The 20615-nt window shown below is 40.3% G+C and overlaps 1 protein-coding gene across 1 annotated transcript; it reads left to right on the top strand.

The window, feature by feature from the left end:
- The first annotated feature begins 301 nt into the window (after positions 1–301).
- Positions 302–16706, top strand: LOC111233555 (ankyrin repeat and SAM domain-containing protein 1A-like). Its single transcript, XM_022761394.1, has 12 exons — positions 302–508; positions 5219–5317; positions 6162–6308; positions 8618–8725; positions 10107–10281; positions 11171–11218; positions 11275–11417; positions 11571–11642; positions 11868–11951; positions 12085–12222; positions 13188–13364; positions 16587–16706. The coding sequence occupies exons 1-12, from the start codon at positions 302–304 to the stop codon at positions 16704–16706; spliced, it is 1518 nt and encodes a 505-aa protein (XP_022617115.1).
- Positions 16707–20615: the final 3909 nt, after the last annotated feature.

The raw sequence follows: 20615 nt of genomic DNA, 5'->3' as shown, positions 1-20615 counted from the left end.
AGTGGGTCAGTCCAACATAACTAACAGTACCAAGCTTCAGATGGGCTTCCTTCCCTGCACTACCTCCACCCTCGCCTGACATTTCCAGTCAGTCACACTAACACCAGTGGGTGTATATTAGCCTAGTCAGTCCCCTGCAGGGCTTGAGCTGGGCCTGCAGCACTTCCTATCCTCCTCCTGTGTTTGAGTTTAGTCGGGCCCCCGCCTGTACCGTGGGAGCCCCTCACCCCCGGCCTGGACCCTGTCTCCCCCCCACCCTGCCTGGTGCTGCTGCACTCGGCTCTGCCTCTGCTGGCCGAGGATGATGTGGCAATGCCATGTGTCGTCCTCTGAGTGCCGCTGCTACCGGCTGAACGGCTTCTCACTGCTGAAGCGCTTCCCTCTCTCGGCAGATGGGGCCTGTGGTAAAGCCCTGGATCAGCCGGTGGGAGAGTGGCTGGAGCACGTGGGGCTGCCGCAGTACGAGAGCAAGTTCCTGCTCAATGGCTTCGACGACCTACGATTCATGGTGAGTCACCTGCAGCACGTCATCTCAGGGGTCGGTTCCACTTTACATCACTCTGCCTCTCCCTCTGTTAACCTTAGCTGCATTTGTCTTTTTATGTCACCACTTTCACTCTCTCTCACCCTCTGCTTGTCTCTCAGTACCTCCGCTCCCCCCTCTCTTTTCTCTTTCACACTCTACCTTTCCTCTTCCCTCCCCCTGTCCCCTCTTCCCTCCATAACTCCTCTTCACCCCTGTGCAGTGCATGACCCTGCTAAGATTTATGGCCCCTCACTGAATCCCTTTAAAGAATATGGGCTGTCACCAATGGTAAGACAAATGACAACCAAAACCCATTAACTTTTTTCCCAGCATTCCCAATCATGCTATCTCATTTTCTGTACGATTCTACAGTCACCTCCTCCCCCTATACTGAATCCTCTGATTTACAGCCACTGGACTTGACCTTTGTGTATATACATACAGATGGACAAACAATCCTCAATTTAAACTCACTATAGTCTATTCTAAATGCACTTTGCATGGTTGCTTGCCAAATCTCACTAAATCCGCTACCCATTATGCTCTGTGCTCTGCTTGTGATGCTGTGAGACAATCTTGCACAAACTGCACAATGTATGATTACACTGCAGCAGCATGCTCCAATGTTGTATTTATGTACTGTATAATAATGGTTTTTAGATTTTAATTACACATGTTGGCATGCAGACATTTTTGTTACAGATTATTTCACAACTAAGTAAATTATCAAAACCCACATGATTTGTAAATGGTGATGTAATGGTTGGAAAAAAAAAAAAAGATCAGACAGATTAGTGTTTCTGGAAGTCATCAACACAATTTGCACGAATGTTTTGCATTTTTAAACGCCTCCATCAGATTACATATTGATAAATTCGTTTAACAGCAGCCCAAAGGACGTCTACAATCTGACTAAAAGCGTTATCATGTTTCCCAAAAAGAACATAGCAGCGAAACTTGATATTACATTTGGCAGTGATTGTAGAAAGCAGCATTACGTTTTCAATCCCCTGGTCATGTTTCTCTGGAAAACATGGCTGTACACTGTAAATAACTAGGCCCAAAGGATAAACGCAGACATTTCTTAGACCATAGAGCTGCATTAACACTATGGGCTATATGTTACATCAGTTTGTCACAGCTGAGCTCAGTTAAGTGAGACCAGTAAGCTCAGAGGGAAGGTGGTTGTATTCGCAAAGTGTTCCAGTTGAGGAGTGCTGCTCTCTGATCTGCTTTCTTTCTGGTAAAGCATGAGATCACAACATGATGGAGTCCTTATGAACATGCGATCGCTCCAACTATGAGGTGCTGTGCAGATAAAACTCTAGACTCTGATTTGTATTTGCTTATGAGTTGGCACCAAGACTAAAGGAGTATAATGTGTAGTCACGATATATAATCATAGTAAAGAGACTACAGTAGGGGTATGCGATTTAGATTGGAGCTGAACTGACAAATCATGCAGACAGATATATCAGAAGATGTTAGCTTATTGTATATATACTATTATCATGTGTTGGACAATAAGTAACAAAATATGGCTGTACAGAAATGCCACAGAAGATGAACATAGTGTGTTCACCAGAGAACAGTAACAAGTTCATTTTTCAACTCTAAAATGTCCCACTCACATTAGTATATTTCATATTTTCTTTCAAGCATATTTTAGGGCATAGTATTAATTTATTTAAAAGTGAGGTAGAGAGGTGAAGGAAATTAAAGGAGATGGGAAAGGACATGCAACAAAAATCCCAAGCTAAACTGAACCGGTGATGTTGCTTCCATAGTAAATGGTATGTGCCTTAACCACTAGACCAACCCGCCTAAGATAAGAAGAAAAGTATTGATATTCACCTCAAAGATTGGTCGGTCCATAAAATGAATAAAAAATTTTAACAATATATGTGAAAGATTATACTGTGGCAAAGATATAGAGTGAATTTTCTGGAACTTTAATTGAGAAATAGCTCATAGATAAAAAGAATATTGAGAAATAGTTCATAGATAAAAATGACAGTGCTGTTTTTTCACTAAGCTATCTCAGTTTGAATCTAAAAATCTTTACTGGCTGACAGATTGTTATCATGTCATAGTATTTGTGTTGTCACTCTAGTGTATAGTTATCTGGATAGTGGTTAAAAAGAAAACAAATCAACCTTCTTGTCATTACAACTGGGTTGGAAGATTCTATGTTGAACAAGATTTCCAGGCAATAATGTGATGAGGACTAAGGGTCATTAGGCATTCTGATGTTCATTTTCATGCCACGACTAATGTGTCTTCTGGACTTGATGCATCAAGGAGATAAATCATTAGCTTCACAAGGCAAATTACCCATGGATATTTACAAGGATGTGGAGGTTGCAAACAAGGGAAAGGTCAGAGTAGTCAGGCAGACATTGTGAATGTTTAATATTGTGCCCTTTTAGATTCTGCCAGACTTGCTTCAGATGTGATCAATCTAACTGAACTTGAACATCAGAACTTGTTTGTGGAATTCATTGCAAAGAATAGAAGACTGATCAGTAGAGGGCGGCATGTTGTGGCTCATTTTCAGTTCAGTGTTATGGTTGAATACATATATGTAATAATAGAAAACACAATGAAGAACAAAGAAGGTGTAATAATACCATAGCCAATTCAGAGACTCACTGCATATAAAAACAAGATCAGAGTAAACCCAAAGCAGATTTTTTTTTTTACCCTCTGTATTGTTTGTGAGCCCAGAGGAGGATGAAAACCCTTGACTAAGTAATTCTGCAGTGGCAGGAATCGTAGCATGCGAGCCGTACTGTACCTACAAACCACCACTGTCACAGCTGAAGATGTACAGTGCTGCTTGGAAACTTTCCTTGGGCCCGCCCACCAGAGCAAGAGAGCAGGCACTCACATGAGTCGGCAAGGCTCTCTGCATGTGATGATTGCTCTGAGATGCAGCTTTTGAGGGATCATAAATTATGAACAGCTGTGTGCCCATTCTCATAATTTTTACACGATGATTATCATTTTGTGCTCCTTTCATGCTGCCAGAAGTGGGGCGCCCGTGGCTGTCATTCTCTTGGCCTTTATGCCCACACATTTCACTTACAGTCAAAAATTCCACATGATTTATTTATTTATTTATTTTTAGCATGATGCTTTGTCGGTCTGATGCTCTGATGACCAAACTAATGTAGCTATGAGGCATATTGTCTAGTGCAAAACATCTTAGAAGTCGCCCATCATGCATTTACATTGCATCTCTCCAACATTAATATTGCATCACTTTCTGCAGCCCCCTCTTTCTCAAATGCTATAATGTGGTACTGAACATACATATTGTAACACATAAAATACTATTTTTTTTTTTTTTTTTGCTTTGCCTGATTACTGTTACGCCAGCAGACTCTTGATAAAGTAACAAACTTTGATTTTTCTAAACAATTCCTCTGTGGGGCAGAGCAATAGAGCAATTCTAATTCACTGTTGCATTAGCTCAGTGCATTTAGTGAGATGAAGGACTTCTACCATGGCTACATCTGCAAGTCGTATCAGATTAAATCAAACTACCATAGCTCATAAGCTATGTAAGTACTGAACCATACATTTCCATCACATGTTTCAAATGCAGCATGAAATAATAAGTTTGCAGAGTCTCCCGAGGCATCATCAAACTTCAAACTGTGTTAATAAAAGTAGGGAATCTATTTTGGGCCTCCCTTACATCAGACCCTGCTTCATTTTGACCTTTATTCTAGCGATCAGTGAGTAATCTCCCAACTGCACCCTGATACAGGCCTGTGAATACTGCTGCATTGTGCTCTGAAACCAATCCAGTGAGAGCAGATTGAGTAAAGACTACAGAACATTTTAACATTCTTGGCCAGGAAGAATCAATCTGCAGCAGTCCACGGGGAAAAACGCTTAGCTCCACATTTTCAAGGTTCTCCTGGTATCTTTATTCCTGCCTATAAACTGGAATAAGATGACAAAGCAACTGGAGCTGTGAATATGAACAGCTACATGAAACCAACAAGAATCTGCTTGTCAGTCAAGATTGTAGTGTAGTGTGAAATTATTATTTCACTATTGTTCATTGTTTCTATGTCCTAAATTAAGGAATTGTTACAAACCGTAGTGAAATATTTTTGGTTCTCCTTGGACTGTTTAGTTTCCTCTCAATGAAACACAGCAGCAAAGGGAATGTTTAGATGCTGCTGCAGTTATGAAAGCTTTGTTCCCTCTGAGTCGCACCAGATCAGATTGATTACTCTTGGCATGCACAATTTGACTTCATTGTCCTCCCACTCTGTTGTTACTGCTTGTGTCAGAGATGTGCATATTCTGCGTGTGTGTGCATGTTGTGTGTGTTTGTTTACCCTGGTAGTTGCATTGTAGAAAATGTCATGATACTTTTATTGACCTATGTTCTTATAGCTATTGGTCATGTGTCAGTATAGTGTCTTATATGTAAATACGAGTGTGTGTGTGTCATCTGAGAGTGAGATATACTATATAATAGGTTGCTAATTTATTTTCTGGTATTGTACTGTTGTATGTCCATACTGTATATATTGTGTTTGTCTGTGTGTGTGTGTGCTTGCATGTATGCGATTATTTGTGTGCATTCATGTGTGTTTGAGTGTGGCTGTGTGAACGCCTGTGTGTGGATGTGTTTATTTGTGCTTGTCTCTTGTGTTTGTGCACATGTAGGGAAGTAACGTGATGGAGGACCAGGACCTCAGAGACATTGGGATCACTGACCCAGGACACAGAAAGAAGATCCTCCATGCAGCACGCAGCTTGCCAAAGGTACGTAACCTTATAACTTAACCTCGGCACTGAGGAAGGACACTGACCGACAGTGTCTTAGAGAAAAAAAAGTCAAAATATTGCATTATATTGCTAACTATGATTTTAACTAGTACCCTGAAATGCATTGCAATTTTAAATGAAAATGTATACTTTTGTACTGGAGAATGGGATAATAAAGACTGGTCTAACTTATACTGTAAATGTAACGTTAGCACATGGGCTGAAGCTGGAAAAAAGTAAGGATAACATTTATAGTTTAATTTATAGTGCCCAGGCCTGGGAATGTGGATGTTATGGAGTCTAGTGTCATGCTAGCAGCTCTATGAGACTGTGCAGCAGTGTTTGAGCTAAACGCTAACATCAGCATGCTAACATAGTCACAAAGACAATGCTAACATGCTGACGTTAAATGGATATAATGTTTATCACGTTCAGCATCTTGGTTTCGCTTTTTAGCATGCTACCATTTGCTAGATCAAAGTCAGGGAATCATCAAAGTTGTTAGAATTTTTTCTCTTTGAATATCTGTAGCAAATTTCCATTTCCAATTCATCCAGAAGCTGTCGACATATTTAGCTCAAAACCAAAACTGTCAACCTGCTGGTGACATGAGGAAAAGTCATGGGATCAACAGAGTCAGCAGGATTCATCCTCTGGGAACCATGAATGTCTTTATCAAATTTAATGTCAATACACAGCGGCTAGCATTGCTAAGAACAGCAATGGCAGCGTCTAGCTTTAGTGATGTAGATTTATAGCTATAACTAGAAAACAAGAATATATACTAACTATATAAATTACAGAATTTGCTGTCTTACATGTGTTCTTCTCTGCTCTGCAGGTAAAAGCACTGGGCTGTGATGGCAGCACATCTCTCTCCTCTTGGCTGGATGGCCTCGGTCTGCATGAATATCTACCCAACTTCCTTTCAAGCGGCTACCGCACCCTGGAGTGTGTTAAGAACCTGTGGGAGCTGGAAATCGTCAATGTAAGAAATCATGACTTACATCATTTATCTAATATATCTTTTGTTCTTGTCTCTTTCAGATGATGGGTGAGCACGCTCTTGCTTAGTGTCTCATGTTCTGACAAAGACCCATGAATGCTAATGGACTCTAGTGCTTACTCGTCCAGTTCTTACAGACTGGTCTCCTTATGGATCATGTTAAGAGGCACTTAAAAAAGCAATGCGGAAATTACTTACTCACTAATGGAAGCATTTGCATAAAACTATAGCAGAAACATTTTCAGAATCACTGAGTAATTAGTAGATACAGAACAGATAAAATGGAAATTAAATAGCAATGTGGTGAATAATGACAGGGAAGTATGTAATTTGGTTTAATCTTTATCGAAATAGTGTAACATTTTATGATAATTTTTAATTACAAAGGAGGACAATTTTTTTTGTTTTGGGTTAAAAGCTGTTGGAGGTTATAGAAAAATGCATGTATCAGTTGGGTTGAACATGTGTACAAGAGTTTGTGTGTGTGTGTGTGTAGATAAATCTGATGGTTAACAGGACAGGAAAGAGCAAAAAACATTATCTTCTGCTACAGTTTTTTCTCTTGACTTTTCTCTAGTCTTTAATTTCTTGTAAAATACTGGATTTATTATTTTTCCTGGCTTCTAAAAATGATTCATATGAACCAACATGAGAGAGAAAAATCACTGTTTGGTTGAACCTTTACAGCCTGTGATGAGGGGGTGTAAATAGTCATTGTTCTCTTATTGAGAGTCTCAAGCTAAGATGGTTGTGAGCTACAGAAACTTTAAAGACATCAGTACGATATTTTGCATTGACTAACCCTTTACACTGCTTTTATTTACATTGTGTGGTGCCAACTGAATTTGTAGTGAAATAATGTTAAACACTACTTAACAGCACACTTGTCGGCATGCTACCAGATTATCTTGAATTAGTTTCAGTGACAACCACCTGTTATGTAGGAAGTAGCATTGTTTAAGCGATGACAGGGAGCCAGATGATCTAAACAGACCATCTTATACAGCTGATAAGAAATCGCAGACTGCATGTAGGAGCAGTGGATGAGTATGTTTACAACGCTCATATTTTTCTCCCACTTACACCTACATTTCCGTGTATCGCTGGTTGTGATCAACACAAAGACAGTAGCGGCAAAAATGCAGAAACTCGCAACAGCTGCAGTAGAATCAGCAGCTGCGGAAAGCAGCAGCCAAACATACTGTATATGCAGTGTTTGAGGGATGGTGTCCAGCAGACTGCGATGCAGTACAGAAAGAAGGGTGTGAGTGCAGGGCACATTACTTTCAGTGTGCAGAGTAGCAGAACTGCCTCTGAGCATCTTGGCAGAATTTACTTTGCCCATTACATTTCCTACGTTCTCTTCAGCATCTTTCAGCAAATAGCATCAAACATCACGATGATTTATGAGATGTGATACATTCCCATACAATCCCAAGGCTTGTTATTACTGTTTGAATGATCTTATTTCACACACTTTGTGTATACTGGTGTCACTGGAAATTCTGTACATGACAACAACAAAAACAGCACCAGAAATCCAGAGCACAAACCAGTTGCTTCTTTTGCCTCTCACTCTCCCTGAATAAATCCATATGAGCCTGTTATGGAATATTTTTTTTACCAGCAACATAATTGCAAATGTAACATTAATCACTCCACATCCACCTTTTAATGAATGAGCATGAATGTTAATAGCCAATTATGCAAATATACCATATTGAGATAATGAATTTTGACTACATAACCTACGTTTTCTTCCTCTGAGGATTTTAGCCAGACCAGTTGAAATGGCATTTGTAAAAGGTTTAAAGAGACAGATACCGTGGATCAATGTGTGGCTGGTGAACTTGCAATACTACAATAAAGCATTGTAAATGAATAACATGTTTAAATAGTGACAAATTAAGTGGATCTGTGTCATATAGCTATCAGCAAATCACTTGCTTATTTGCATATTACCTGTTGTCATGCTATAAATCACAAAGTTCTGTGTTATTTAAGCACTATGCCCAAAAATGGATTGTGAATTATAGAGTGTCCCTGGATGAAGACAGTGCTGTACTTTAAGCTTACGGCAAAACAGATTGAGGCTGAATTATTGACGAGAGTCATTTCTGTTTGCCTGTGGATGCCTGCCAGTGAGGGGTGCATGCCACCAACTCTGTGTCAGTGTATTTTGGATATATCTCTATTAGCTTAGTCTAGAAAAATTCTTGTGTATGAGATATTGATGTCACAGTGCACTGGAAAGTCTGCTTCATATTGTGCCTTGATGCTGTCCTCTCCAGGTTATTAAGATTGGTCCCCTGGGCCACAGAAAGAGGATCATTGCTTCTCTAGCAGAGAGACCCTATGAAGAGGCTCCAACTAAGTCCCGTCGTCTGTCCCCAATTATGGTAAGACTGATGATTACGACAGTTCACATTTATTAGCTCTTCAATCTCTATTTCCTAAAAGCAGTAATGTAAGTAAGTTATAAAATGTTTTTGAACTATTATTACCATTATTCTATACCTGATGTTATGTAAAATTCAAATACGGACCTTAAATAATGTTTTTTTTTTATTTTTATTTTTATTTTTTTTTATTGCGTAATCCATCTAGAGATGCAATTGATTGTTAATTAGTTAATTAATTGATTAGTTTATCTAATTAATCTGCAGCTATTTTGGTAATGGAATGATTGTTTTAGCCACATTTGAGCAAAAATGACAAACTTTCTTTGGCTGTAGCTTCTCAGATGTGAGAATTTGTTGCTTTTCTTTGTCATATAATAAACAGAATATCTTTGGGACAAAACAAGCCATCTGAAGATATAACATTAGACTCTTGGAAATTTGCATCTGTCACTGTTTTCTGACATTATATAGACCAAGTAATTAATCGAAAAAATAACGGTCAGATTTGCATACCTAAATCCATCCATTTACTGCTACTTATCAAGGTTCAGGTTGTGTTAAATTATTAATTAATGGTATTATTAGAAATGATTCCTATATATAGTTGGTTCATATGACTGTGACACAGTTACTAAATTGCCTTCTATGTGGTATTGAAAAGGTCTGTGGAAAACCATGTTCATTATGACACTGATTTGGTGTCAAGTCTATCTAGAATGCACAAAAATGAAGCACAATCTAAGAAGTATGTTTTTGTATAAAGCACTTCACAGCAACACGTGTGAATCAGACTGCAGCAATGTTAATGTTAATATATTGGGTATGCTCAATATTCCCAATTAGATAGAAGGGTAGTTCTGCATATGCCGTCAGTATAACCCATATTTGTAAGAAATACTTTTTTTTTTTTTTTTTTTTTTTTTTTTTTTTTTTAAATGCTTTCAAAAATGTGAAAGTGCTCAATATTTCAATAGAGATCGATGATAACACCCTGTTACTTTTTTTTACTGAACAACAATTAAAACAGAGCTTACGGTGGAAGTTAAACAGCGTCACATGGCAAGCCGTATTTCTATGCCAACATCATTTTGTGAGAAAATGGATCCTTTTCTTTCTGCAGCGGATTTCTAATTTTGGAATGAGATTCTTCAATATCATTATGTTCACAACAGTTAAATACTCAGGGCTGATTTCCCAGGCAGATTAAAGTGGGCTAAAAAGAATGGAGAATCTCCATGGAAGAGGCTCTTTTGTTGAGGATTAAGCTTGGATGTAGATCAGTGAAACCAGCCCATGTAGACAGTTCTGTCAAATCATTAATCTGTGCTGTGTCTGTGATGTGTTTGTGCGCTTTTGTGTGACTGTGTGTGTTTGGCAGTTTCATGACCTCCTGTCCCAGACCACGTCTCCCCTCAGTCAGATGGACCCCTACACCAGTCGCTCCATGGACATGCTCCTGCCCCTGACTGAGTCAGACCGGAGGCGGAGAGGAGGCGACCAAGACTGTAGTGTATCTCTGCGGTCTTATAGTGAGAGGCCGCGCTCTGTAGTGAGTTCCTCATTTCACTTTTATCAACTTCAGGAAAATTCACTTTCACACTCAACTCACACAACATTAGACTGTGTGTAGGGAAAATGGCAAAGGAGTAATTACTGATGAGTGATGTGACACTACATACAGTGAGTCGGTATGTATTTGTGTATGGCCAGCGATTTTTCATTCATACCGTGTTAGCTATCTCTTTAATATCTTAATTTATAAACTACAGTCTTCTCTCGCTGATATGAATTCAGTTCTTATGTGCCAACCTAATTTTTTTCAGTACCTCTTTAAGAGAATGAACTAAGAATAACTCCGTGATCAAATTGTACCATTTGCTAAAGGTCAAACTACGACACATGCACAAACAGTCAAGCTGGCAATGCCTGGTCTCTGACTCACTGAGGCCAAAGAGAAAACACAGAGGAGCATCTATAAGGGAAATCTTGTGTGACTGCACTACCCAGGGTCCATGATATATAAAATCAATATTTATTTTTTTCCTAAATGCTTACTGAACTACTGTCATCAGTATATTTTACTCTGACAAGTGATTTATGAAAGAGCTGAGCACAGCCTACATTGACCTCACAGCCCAACCCAGAGCATGAATATTTATGAGTATACCAACAGATCAGAAAGGACTTGTATTAAAGTGCTGACCAGGCAGACTTCAGTTGCCTTCACACTAATGTATAGCAGTCAGAGGTCTTTTACTTATACAGCTTGACTGAGATATAAATTTGTATTTGGGGTCAGTGTGATTACATGTGTGACTGAAGGAATCTGCTTGTCACTTCTATTGTAATGCAAAATATACTTTGTGTAATCACTCTTTATTGTCTGAGATGAATGAGATGTGGATCTGTGATGTAAAGGTGACACTGACACAACCAAAGCAGTGGTCTCCCACAGTCTTATAGAAGAAATGAATTTGTTTCATGTTACTGGCGCTTGTTGTGTCTTTCCTTTTCACTATGTTCAGCAACCAATGATTTTACATCTCTGCAGGACAGACAGAGTGAGCGACACAAAGAGTCTCGTTTAAACCTCCGGCCACCCAGCCACTCTGCTACCTACGCCACAGTGTCCGCCTGGCATCACCAGCCTGAGAAACTCATCCTGGACTCCTGCGGGTACGAGGCAACTGTAAGTCTCGTTTTACCCTCTTTACATTACACTATATCCAACGTAGGTGACAGTATTACAAAATAGAACAGTTTGTCTACTGTTTTCCATAAAGTCTAGGATATTATTGTAAATGTAAATTGACCCAATCCTGGTGTGTTTTTTTTCTCCCAGTACCTAGGATCAATGATAATCAGGGATCTACGAGGGATCGAGTCCACACAAGATGCCTGCGCTAAAATTAGGGTAAATATCACTGAAAATTTTTAAGGATCTTTTTTTCTCTTATTATTTCATTTGCACCGATTAATAAAGAGCAGCAAATAAACAATGATAATGTCAGACATGAAATAACTGTAAAGAACCTGTCACTCAATCACTTTTATCACAATCACATTTATAGTGCATGAACCACTGTTCTGTTGTACTACATGTACTCTCCTCTCACTTTATTTAATGTGTCCATTCTAGAAATCAAAGGATTCGAGAAAGGGTCCAGTTGTCATACTGTCCATTACCTACAGAGGGGTCAAGTTCATTGATGCAGCCACGAAGGTAATGGGAAAGCGCGTGTGTGTGTTTGTCGGTGTTTATTGATCTGTCCAACCCAAACGTTCCAGTTGACTCTTACAGCCTCCATTAGTGGCTGACTTCCAGTTAGCACTCACTTCCTTCCTTTCTCCTTTAGACTATAGTTGCGGAGCATGAGATCAGAAACATCTCATGTGCTGCCCAAGACCCAGATGACCTCTGCACTTTTGCTTACATTACCAAGGATCTGAAGAGTGGCCACCACTTCTGTCATGTCTTCAGCACTGTGGAAGTGGTGAGTAATACATTTCTACACTGTTAAAAACAAGAAAACATGATCAGAACAAACACCTTTTCTTGTGTTTTTTGATTAATGTAATAGAAATATCATTTACTGTGAACAACCAATGAATCAAGTTGGAAAAACAAAGTGTCCTTTGTGGGATGCCAGGAATCCCGCAGTTAAAAGTGCAATCAGCTTCCAATAGACATGATTTTCTTGATTTGGCTCATCAAATGGCTTAATTTAAATGCCACTCCCACTATGCATGGCATTTCCATGTTATCGCACTGATTGTGTTCTAATTCTCAGCCCCTATAAAGGTTGATAACAATCTTTCATCTTTGACGTATGGATCACTGTGGAGCCAACTGTAACAGTAACAATCAGTTTTCACAAGGCCAAAACATAAATTTTAAGCCTCACTTAACACAGTCACTTCATGTGCAGCATGTTGTGCAAAAATAGCTTTTGCTTTTCTCTGAAAATGTGTTTGTATTTCAACCAAGAGCCAGGGGATAATTAGTAATTATCCCAACAATGGGAAGAGCAAAGCTTTTGTGTGGTATGTAATGTCAAAACAAGCTTTTACAAGCCTAAAAAATTGTAAATTTTAGTATAAAAAAATATTGAAAGTATAAAATATTGAAAAGGAATCAGAGGTCATTAGGATATTATAAAAGATACAGTAGATTTTGATAGTATAATCTACTTGGTTGAATCGTTCTCCACCACTAAAACAAAAAGTTGAGTCACCTTTTTTGAAAACAGGCTTTACCTGAAGATTCATTTAGGAATCTAAACAGTTTGTCATGGACACAAAGGGTCCATATACTGTGTCTCTAAAGGTTAATGTGAATTCAGTTAAAATCTGTTGTAAAAATGCTGTTAGACTTTCAGTTTTTTAATACCATGACTTCACTTTATATTCTGTGTCTACTGACTTGAAGATATTAAAACAATTCTTTTCATTCACACAGACACAGACCTACGAGATCATCCTAACACTGGGACAGGCGTTTGAGGTGGCCTATCAGATGGCGATCCAGTCCAGGGCAAGACAATATGTGCCCCCTTCATCTCTGGGCTCAGAGGTCATAGAGACCAAAACCAGCCGTCCCGTATCTCAGTCGTGGAGCAGCATGCGGAGATCAGCAGTGAGTACCACCCTACAAACCCTAAAAAAAAACAAAAAACAAACAGTGAAAGTGTTTATCTGTGAGTGTGTTGAATTTGCTCTACTTGTTAAAAGGACAGAGGGAAAGCAGAAACATGGCGTTGTGCAATCATAATACAGAAAAGGTACACAGACCTCGTGACCGACTTTTTCCGCTGAATGCCCAATGGGCCACCTACAAAGGAAGATTTGCTGTGTGTGTGGTAGAAAGTGATGAGTCATTACTTTGCTACCAATTTCATCTTGCCCAAACCCGAACCCTGTGAGTCACTCCGATCAAAGGAGATTTTCTTCTTGTGCATATGGGAAACATGATGAATGAATAGTTTTATTTGTTGCTTACAGGCAGGCCTATGATTTCCTCTGGGACTTTTCTCAGGGCTCAGCCGCGCTGGTTGGACCCATCCGCTGCTTGCTCACCAGTGAATGAGTGTGTGTGTTGCGTAAATGTTCACGTATACCCTGAGCTACGCATTGATGCATTGACCTCTCAGGCTGCGTATAATGAGCATTCAGCTATCACTGTCACCTGAGAGAGCAGCACAGCCGAGAGCACGCACACCGCTGGGCCACATGCGTATGCAGAGTCACAAATCACTTTGTTTTACTACCTGCCTGTAAGGATAATATATGGAGTAATCACAGAGCTGCATAATGAATGTGGCTGGCTGTTAAAGTTTTAGATGAGAAAGGGGGAGACTCCTATCTGCTGCAATTTGTTTTAATGCTTTTTATTGCTTTGTGAATGCTACCAAATGTACTTGGTTAAAACAGAAACTGTTACAGCCACAGTTTTTCCAAATGTTTCCCCAAGGAGCGACTGTCTGTTCACTAAGCCCCACCCCCTCACTTAAAGTCACTACACCTGTCAAACTTTGCATTCTTGCTATTTTCTGAACAAATGCAGTTTACAGTGATAATGATGGCAGATTTTTGGCTCAAGATTCTCGGAAATGTTTGAAGAAAGGGTCTTTGATGTCAGGCAGATGTAGTCAGACAGACTTCTCATTTTGAGCCACTGACAAAACCCAACAGTTTTTTTTGACTGAAATGACAACTGCCGCTAGCAGTTTCTATCAGTCGTAGCTCACTATCTAACTAGCCAACTGGCCAACATTGGCCCCACGGGTTTGTTGAAAAGGCTGGGTCAATGTTTTTAATATTGTTAACTTGTTTTCAAGCAAAGATATAAAAGTCTTGGTGCTCTTGGTGGCTACATATGATGATATTGTGCTAAAAGACTGAGCCTAGAGCCAACATGTCCCAGGCAAAAGTCAGCATGGAAATAAAGAAACTACATTCTTTTTGCAAAGCTAATTAAACCTAGTATTAAAAGGATAAGTATTTTATTCATTTTTTATTATGTTATACATAACCATGTTTGACTGCTTAGTTTAAATACTTGTTTTTATTTTCTAACAATGTTTTTAACATGGCAAGAGGAAGGTGTTATGATGAGGACTAATCCAAAGGATCTGACAAAGGTAATGCAGCTAACTTTGCCTGGGTTTGCTGGGATGATTATTTATTTAATAGGGACAATGCAATTTAACGTAGTTCCGATACAAATCATGAAACCGATGTGTTGCACAGAGAGTTTATAGCTATTGCTAATTTTCAATAGGACATAATCACTAATATTAGCCTGCACATTCGCATCCAGAATGGGCTTGCACAGTGGATGTGCTAGTTGTGAACAGGGCTTTTAAAAATGCAAGGTGTAACCTCATGAAGCAGTCACCTAATACTGTGCTCCTTGGAAGAGACACTGGGTTACTAATACTGTAGGTTCTAAGTAAGTTAGCCGGACAAGCTTCTGTTAGAGTGGATAAACACACTGTTTAATCCATTCCTCTCACTTTTGCTCTTGTGTTTTTGGTGTTTTAAAGAGGGAATCTTCCAAATCTCCATCCCTATTAGAGCCACATGCAGATCACCTCAATATGTGATCCAAAGCTTGACAGGCCTGCCATGCCTAGTTACGGTTGCTAAGCTATAATTGCACAATCACTGTTTGGGGCGGGGTTTAGCAACGGTTAATTACAAGAACACAAGAAGTAGAATAATTTTTCTTCTGTAACTCTGAACAGGTGATGAAAAGCTCCCACTGTTGCTGCTGGACTTCTTCATTGTCCTTTCGTGCATTTAAATGCTCTATCCCTATTTTCTCTCGTTTTTTTTAACATGTCTTTGTTCTTGTCTTCTTGGTCCTCCTGCTTCCCAGGGTGCCCCTCTGCTCGAATGCCGCTGCTGTCACTGTCACACGTGTACTACCCACCGTCCTTCCTTCCTCCCGTTGCACTCTGTTAGCCCTGGAGTCCAGGTCCTTCTCTTTCCTTTCCTCTATTCAACCCTTAATCATCACACATCTGCTTACACACCACTCCCTCCCCTCTTTCTTTTTCTTGTTGTTCGGGTGCTGCAGTGCACTTTGTCTCCTTGTTTCGTGGTTCTTAATATTTCAACCATAAACGTTCTCCTCATCCCTTTACTTTCCCATCGTTCATCGTCATCTTACATTTATAAATTTTAAGATGCAGTTAGTTTAAGTTCTGTGGTTAAACACATTCAGGGAAGAGAAGGTTTCTCGATGTGATTCACCTTCTCTATACGAGGACTGTTGGCTAAATTGAGCCAGTGAGGGTTTATTCCATAGTGGTCATAAACAAGATGGTTGAAGTGGTCTTTGTTGGATGGTTTCAAGCTTCCTTTCTCTTTTGTTGTATACTCTATCTTTTTAAGACATATTTGAACTGAAGGTGTCATCTATAAGGAGGGAATATAACATTTTCACCTTGAGTTTTTTTTTAGCTATTTCAAATTCATATGTAACTCTTAAATAAATGAAACAGCATAACATATGTAGAACGGTGTGTATTGACTGCTCATGTTATGACTCTAGCCACTGGTGTAGAGCATGTGTTGCTTTTGAACTACTAATCAGTATATCTTTAAACTCCCAGAGGATCGTAGCTTTGGTTTACTGCTGCGGCTTACACAGGCTGAGTGTATTTTCTGTCAGACATCATCCATGTTGTGGATTGAGCCCCGAGTGTCTGTGATTATAACATGATCACTGGACTTTACCTCTAATCCACATGCACGTGTGTGAGCTGAGGACTTGTCAGTGTGGCACAATGGCCTCCCCTGCCGCCCGTCTCACGCCCTCCTCTCGTCCCTCCTCCCTCCCTCCCCCCGGCAGATCGACCCCCTGGAGATGGACGCAGACATGCAGTCCCTGGGCAGCACCACCTGGCTCTTGGACCAGCGGGACTCCAACCGGCGCCCCGTCAGCACCAAGTACGAGACCACCATATTCTGAGGCCGGATCCCCACAGCCGCCCCTCTGCACCCCCCTCGTACTTTCCTCTTCCTCTGCATCCGGTTCTCCATTTATCTCTCTCTCACACATACACACACATGCACACACACACACACACACACATACATACATACATACACACACACACACACACACGCACACACACGCACACATACATATATATACACACACACACATACACATACATGCACACACATACACATACATGCGAGCCCCGTGCCTTCTCACTGTGATGGTATAGCACCCCTCAGGGCTGCCTACTCCTGCACCCTCCTTTGCCCCGACCCAGCGACCCACACCAACCTCCTACCCGCCATGACAAACACTCCTGCAGCTCTCCCGTGCCTCCCCAACACCCCTGGCAGCCTCCCTCGCCCGTTGCTGCTGCAGCCAATGGTGGAGCCCTGGAACGGATGATCCTGGACTGATCTCATTTTACAGTGGCCCTGCTCTCTCAACCAAACTGCCTCTTCCTCCTCATCCTCCTCTTCCTGACAACTTGCATCTGCCTCCAAATCCCCGATAGCTCCCAGAGGTTGCATCTTTATTATTCTTCCTCTTTCAGGCCATTTTTTAAAAAAGAAAAGAAAAGATTCTAAACAGGCAAAACAAGCATGATCATTTTTATTTTGCTCTGTATCTAGTTTCTTCATTGGCTTGACACAACAGCAAGTTTAAGAGTTTTAAGAAAGGTTAAGTTTATAATATTGAGTAAATTACAAGGTTTTATTTGTCATACCAAAGGGGCCAGTGAGTCAAACTGTTAAAGAAAAAGTTTGACATTTTGGGAAATGCGCTTATTTGCTTTGTTGCAGAGAGTTATTGGAAAGATCGATACCAGTGTCAAGTCCGTACAGCAAATATAAAGCTACAGCCAACAGCCTAGCAAAAAGACTGGAGACGGGGGGAAACGGCTTCCCTGGTTTCTGTCCAAAGGTAACAAAACCACCTTCCGGCACCTCTAAAACTCACTAACATGTTCTCTCTCGTTTGTTTTATCCAAACAAAAACCGAAGTGTGAAAATAACAAATCACTGACTGTGGGTCCCTCATAGATCCCAGAGGTTGCATCTTCATTATTCTTTCTGTTTCGAGCTATTTGTTAAAAACTGATGAAGAGTTGAGACTACAAAACCTCCTGTAAAACAGTATGAAACAAATGTGATACATGCTAATTATTGAGCGTAAGGGGCGTGATAGGGGGATTTTGGTACCTTCAACAGAGCCAGGCTGTTCCCACCCGTTTCCAGTGTTTGTACAAATCAAGTTAGCCAGCTGCTAATGGTTGTTTTACATATATGGCACCAATTTAAGATCATCTAACTCTAGGCAAGAAAGCAAATAAGTGTTTTCCTCAAAATGTAAACGTTCCTTTAACAGGACCCTTTGATATCTCACAGACAGAAGACTTAAACTCCAAATCTGTAAAAATAAGAGAATGATACGTTTTTTGGGTTTTTTTTTCCGTATTTATTTTTATTTTTAATTCATTGTCTTATTTGATTGTTTTGCCTCAAGACAGTTATTTTTTTTCTTTCTCCATCTGTAGCCTGTCCTGTCTTACCAGGCATCTACCACTGTGAGGCACTATGAGGAGGCTGCTTTGCTAGCATGGGATGCAAGACGGACAATTAATCAATGAAAGACAAAACAGCAACATGCAGCAAACAACCTGTTTTTTTTTTTTTTTCTACGCATTTGTACAATACCCATAATATCAACACGATGGATGGTTCATGAATCTATCACTGATGTCTGAACTCAAACGGACCAAGAACTACTGAACCCTCGTACAAAAACACACACAGGAGGACAAGTTTCCTACACTTTACCGAGGACAACAGCCTTACTTCATTTCGGGATATCTATAATCAATTAAAGCCCCCCCCTCCCCCCTCCTTCCCACCTTTCCCTCAACCTCCCTGAACACCACCACCATCCAACAACTGCACGCCTTCCCCTGCTTCTAAAAGACTAAAAAAAAAATAGACAACACTTCTAATTTCCTGGTGTATTAAATTGACTGTGACTGGCTGGGATGACGTTGTTCTTTTGATGGTACAGTTTTGTCCAGATGAGAGTCTTTGCTCTGGCCTTGTACTGCCCTGTGCCTCTCAGCATTCATGGTAGCACCGAGAGACTGCAAATCACAGCATCTTCTTCTTGTCAATTTAAAAGAAAAAAAAAAAAAAACGGACAAAAAAACCAAAAAAAAAAACACTGTGTTAAAACATGGCACTATCCCTTTTAATACCTTCTTTTCTTTTTCTTACGGTGCATATAGGACATTAGTGCATTTTGTGATACTTTTTGATAGACGGGGGCTGACTGAAATACTTTGGGACAGAATGAGTAAGAAGGGATTATGAAGGGATCCCGACATTAATACAACCAGAGGCAAAAAACAAAAAGAATACTACCAAAAAAATAAAATAAAACATGCATATGGAGTGTGTTGACATTGGTTCCACATGTCACAATTTTGGTAATTTAAACGAAAACATCCTCAACAAGATTTAATTTAACTCGAGTATATTAATGAGCCCTGAGCACAATTTGGCGCACATTTCCCAACATAGCATCTTATTATCATGATTACATGGGTAGGTATCCATGCTGTTTCACACCAATTTAGAATTAGGTACACTACACGCAAAGTATGTCACTTGAAAATAAACGGCAGTGAAAAGATTTAATTCCACTACATTAAAAGAGCCAAGCCTAAATGTTGCTCTGGTGTGATGTTAATGCGAATGGATTTGTTATGCTGAGAACGTGACACTTTTTTTTTTTAAAGAATTTTCCTCCTTCCTGCACTGTGACTCAGAAATGCTCTTTGTGGAGTCGACACATATCTGTGGGTTCTCCTCTGTGTGCACTACCTGCTGTGCGTGCTGTATGCCTTGTTTGTCTGTCCTCATGGGAGTGTGGACTGTTACCGTTACATCACTGGCCACTGTCCTTGTTTGTGTGTGCTGCTGCAGGAGACGTGAGGTTTTGAGCTCCTCTCCAGAAGACGGTGTGTCTGGAGACTGACTGTTAAGATGTAACCGGTCTGTGTGCGGTACCGTGGCTGTGTCATTGCCACTCTGTTCTGACTGTTAATTGTTAGCTTCCACTGACGATGCATGTTGGCAGTGTTTTTTGTGTTTTGTACCCTTTGATGCACTTGGCCTGAGCAGTCGTTGTGTGTACTGTAGCAGTGTCTCGTCTCCTCTCACTCATCTGCCATTTGCTTTTTATGTTCCCGCTCTTTGTTACACACCAATACAGCGATTCATCTTCATCCTTCCTCCATGTTTCCATTGTCGTCACTCCTCCAACATTTTTGTCACGTATGTTCTTCCATTTTGTGTGTCACCAAGACAACCTGCTCTAGTATGGATGCATAATATAAAAGCATTACACTTTAATGAGCAGCAGCTATTTAAAGCAAGTTTTGGTGGCATGTTATGGCTGTGCATGTACCAGTCTTTTTAACATTGGTGTTTTCCTTGTGTAGCTCACCCCAGCGTTCAAGTTTCCGGATACCAAGCTGTGAGTTGAAGGGGAGCAGCCGATGTGAGTGTGTTTTGCGTGTGTTGAGTTAGTGGGCAGAGCAGTGGAAAAGAGATAGAGAGAGAAAATGAGAGGTAAGCCTTACGCAACGTGCAGGGCCAACAAGCGCTACTCTGACATTTAGATCTCACTCTGTATATCCCCTGCTCCTCCACTGCCCCTGAAATGAATCCCAACACACTGACAAAAGGTAACCTGTTGTCCCACATCACTGGCTAAACAGGACTGGGGTTTCACTCCTGTCTTGAGAAAGGTCAGTCAGAAAGGTCAAGTCTAATTCCTGGCCTCCATGTGACTTTCTGATCTTGTCATGTAGGTACTGTAATGTTT

This window comes from Seriola dumerili, unplaced genomic scaffold (genome assembly GCF_002260705.1).
Source record: "Seriola dumerili isolate Sdu_G_001 unplaced genomic scaffold, Sdu_1.0 BDQW01000409.1, whole genome shotgun sequence".
NCBI classification, from domain to species: domain Eukaryota; kingdom Metazoa; phylum Chordata; class Actinopteri; order Carangiformes; family Carangidae; genus Seriola; species Seriola dumerili.
The sequence above is the reverse complement of the archived record's forward strand: the minus strand, read 5'-3'. Positions and strand labels throughout refer to the sequence as shown.

What these genes read in the sequence shown, in the direction of transcription:
- LOC111233555 (XM_022761394.1), top strand. Translation starts at nt 302, where the DNA reads ATGATGTGGCAATGCCATGTGTCGTCCTCTGAGTGCCGCTGCTACCGG. An exon ending in GAGGCCGCGCTCTGTAGTGA is followed by an intron (nt 10,282 to 11,170) that starts GTTCCTCATTTC and finishes CAACCAAAGCAG; the next exon opens with TGGTCTCCCACAGTCTTATA. An exon ending in GAATTTGTTTCATGTTACTG is followed by an intron (nt 11,219 to 11,274) that starts GCGCTTGTTGTG and finishes ATTTTACATCTC; the next exon opens with TGCAGGACAGACAGAGTGAG.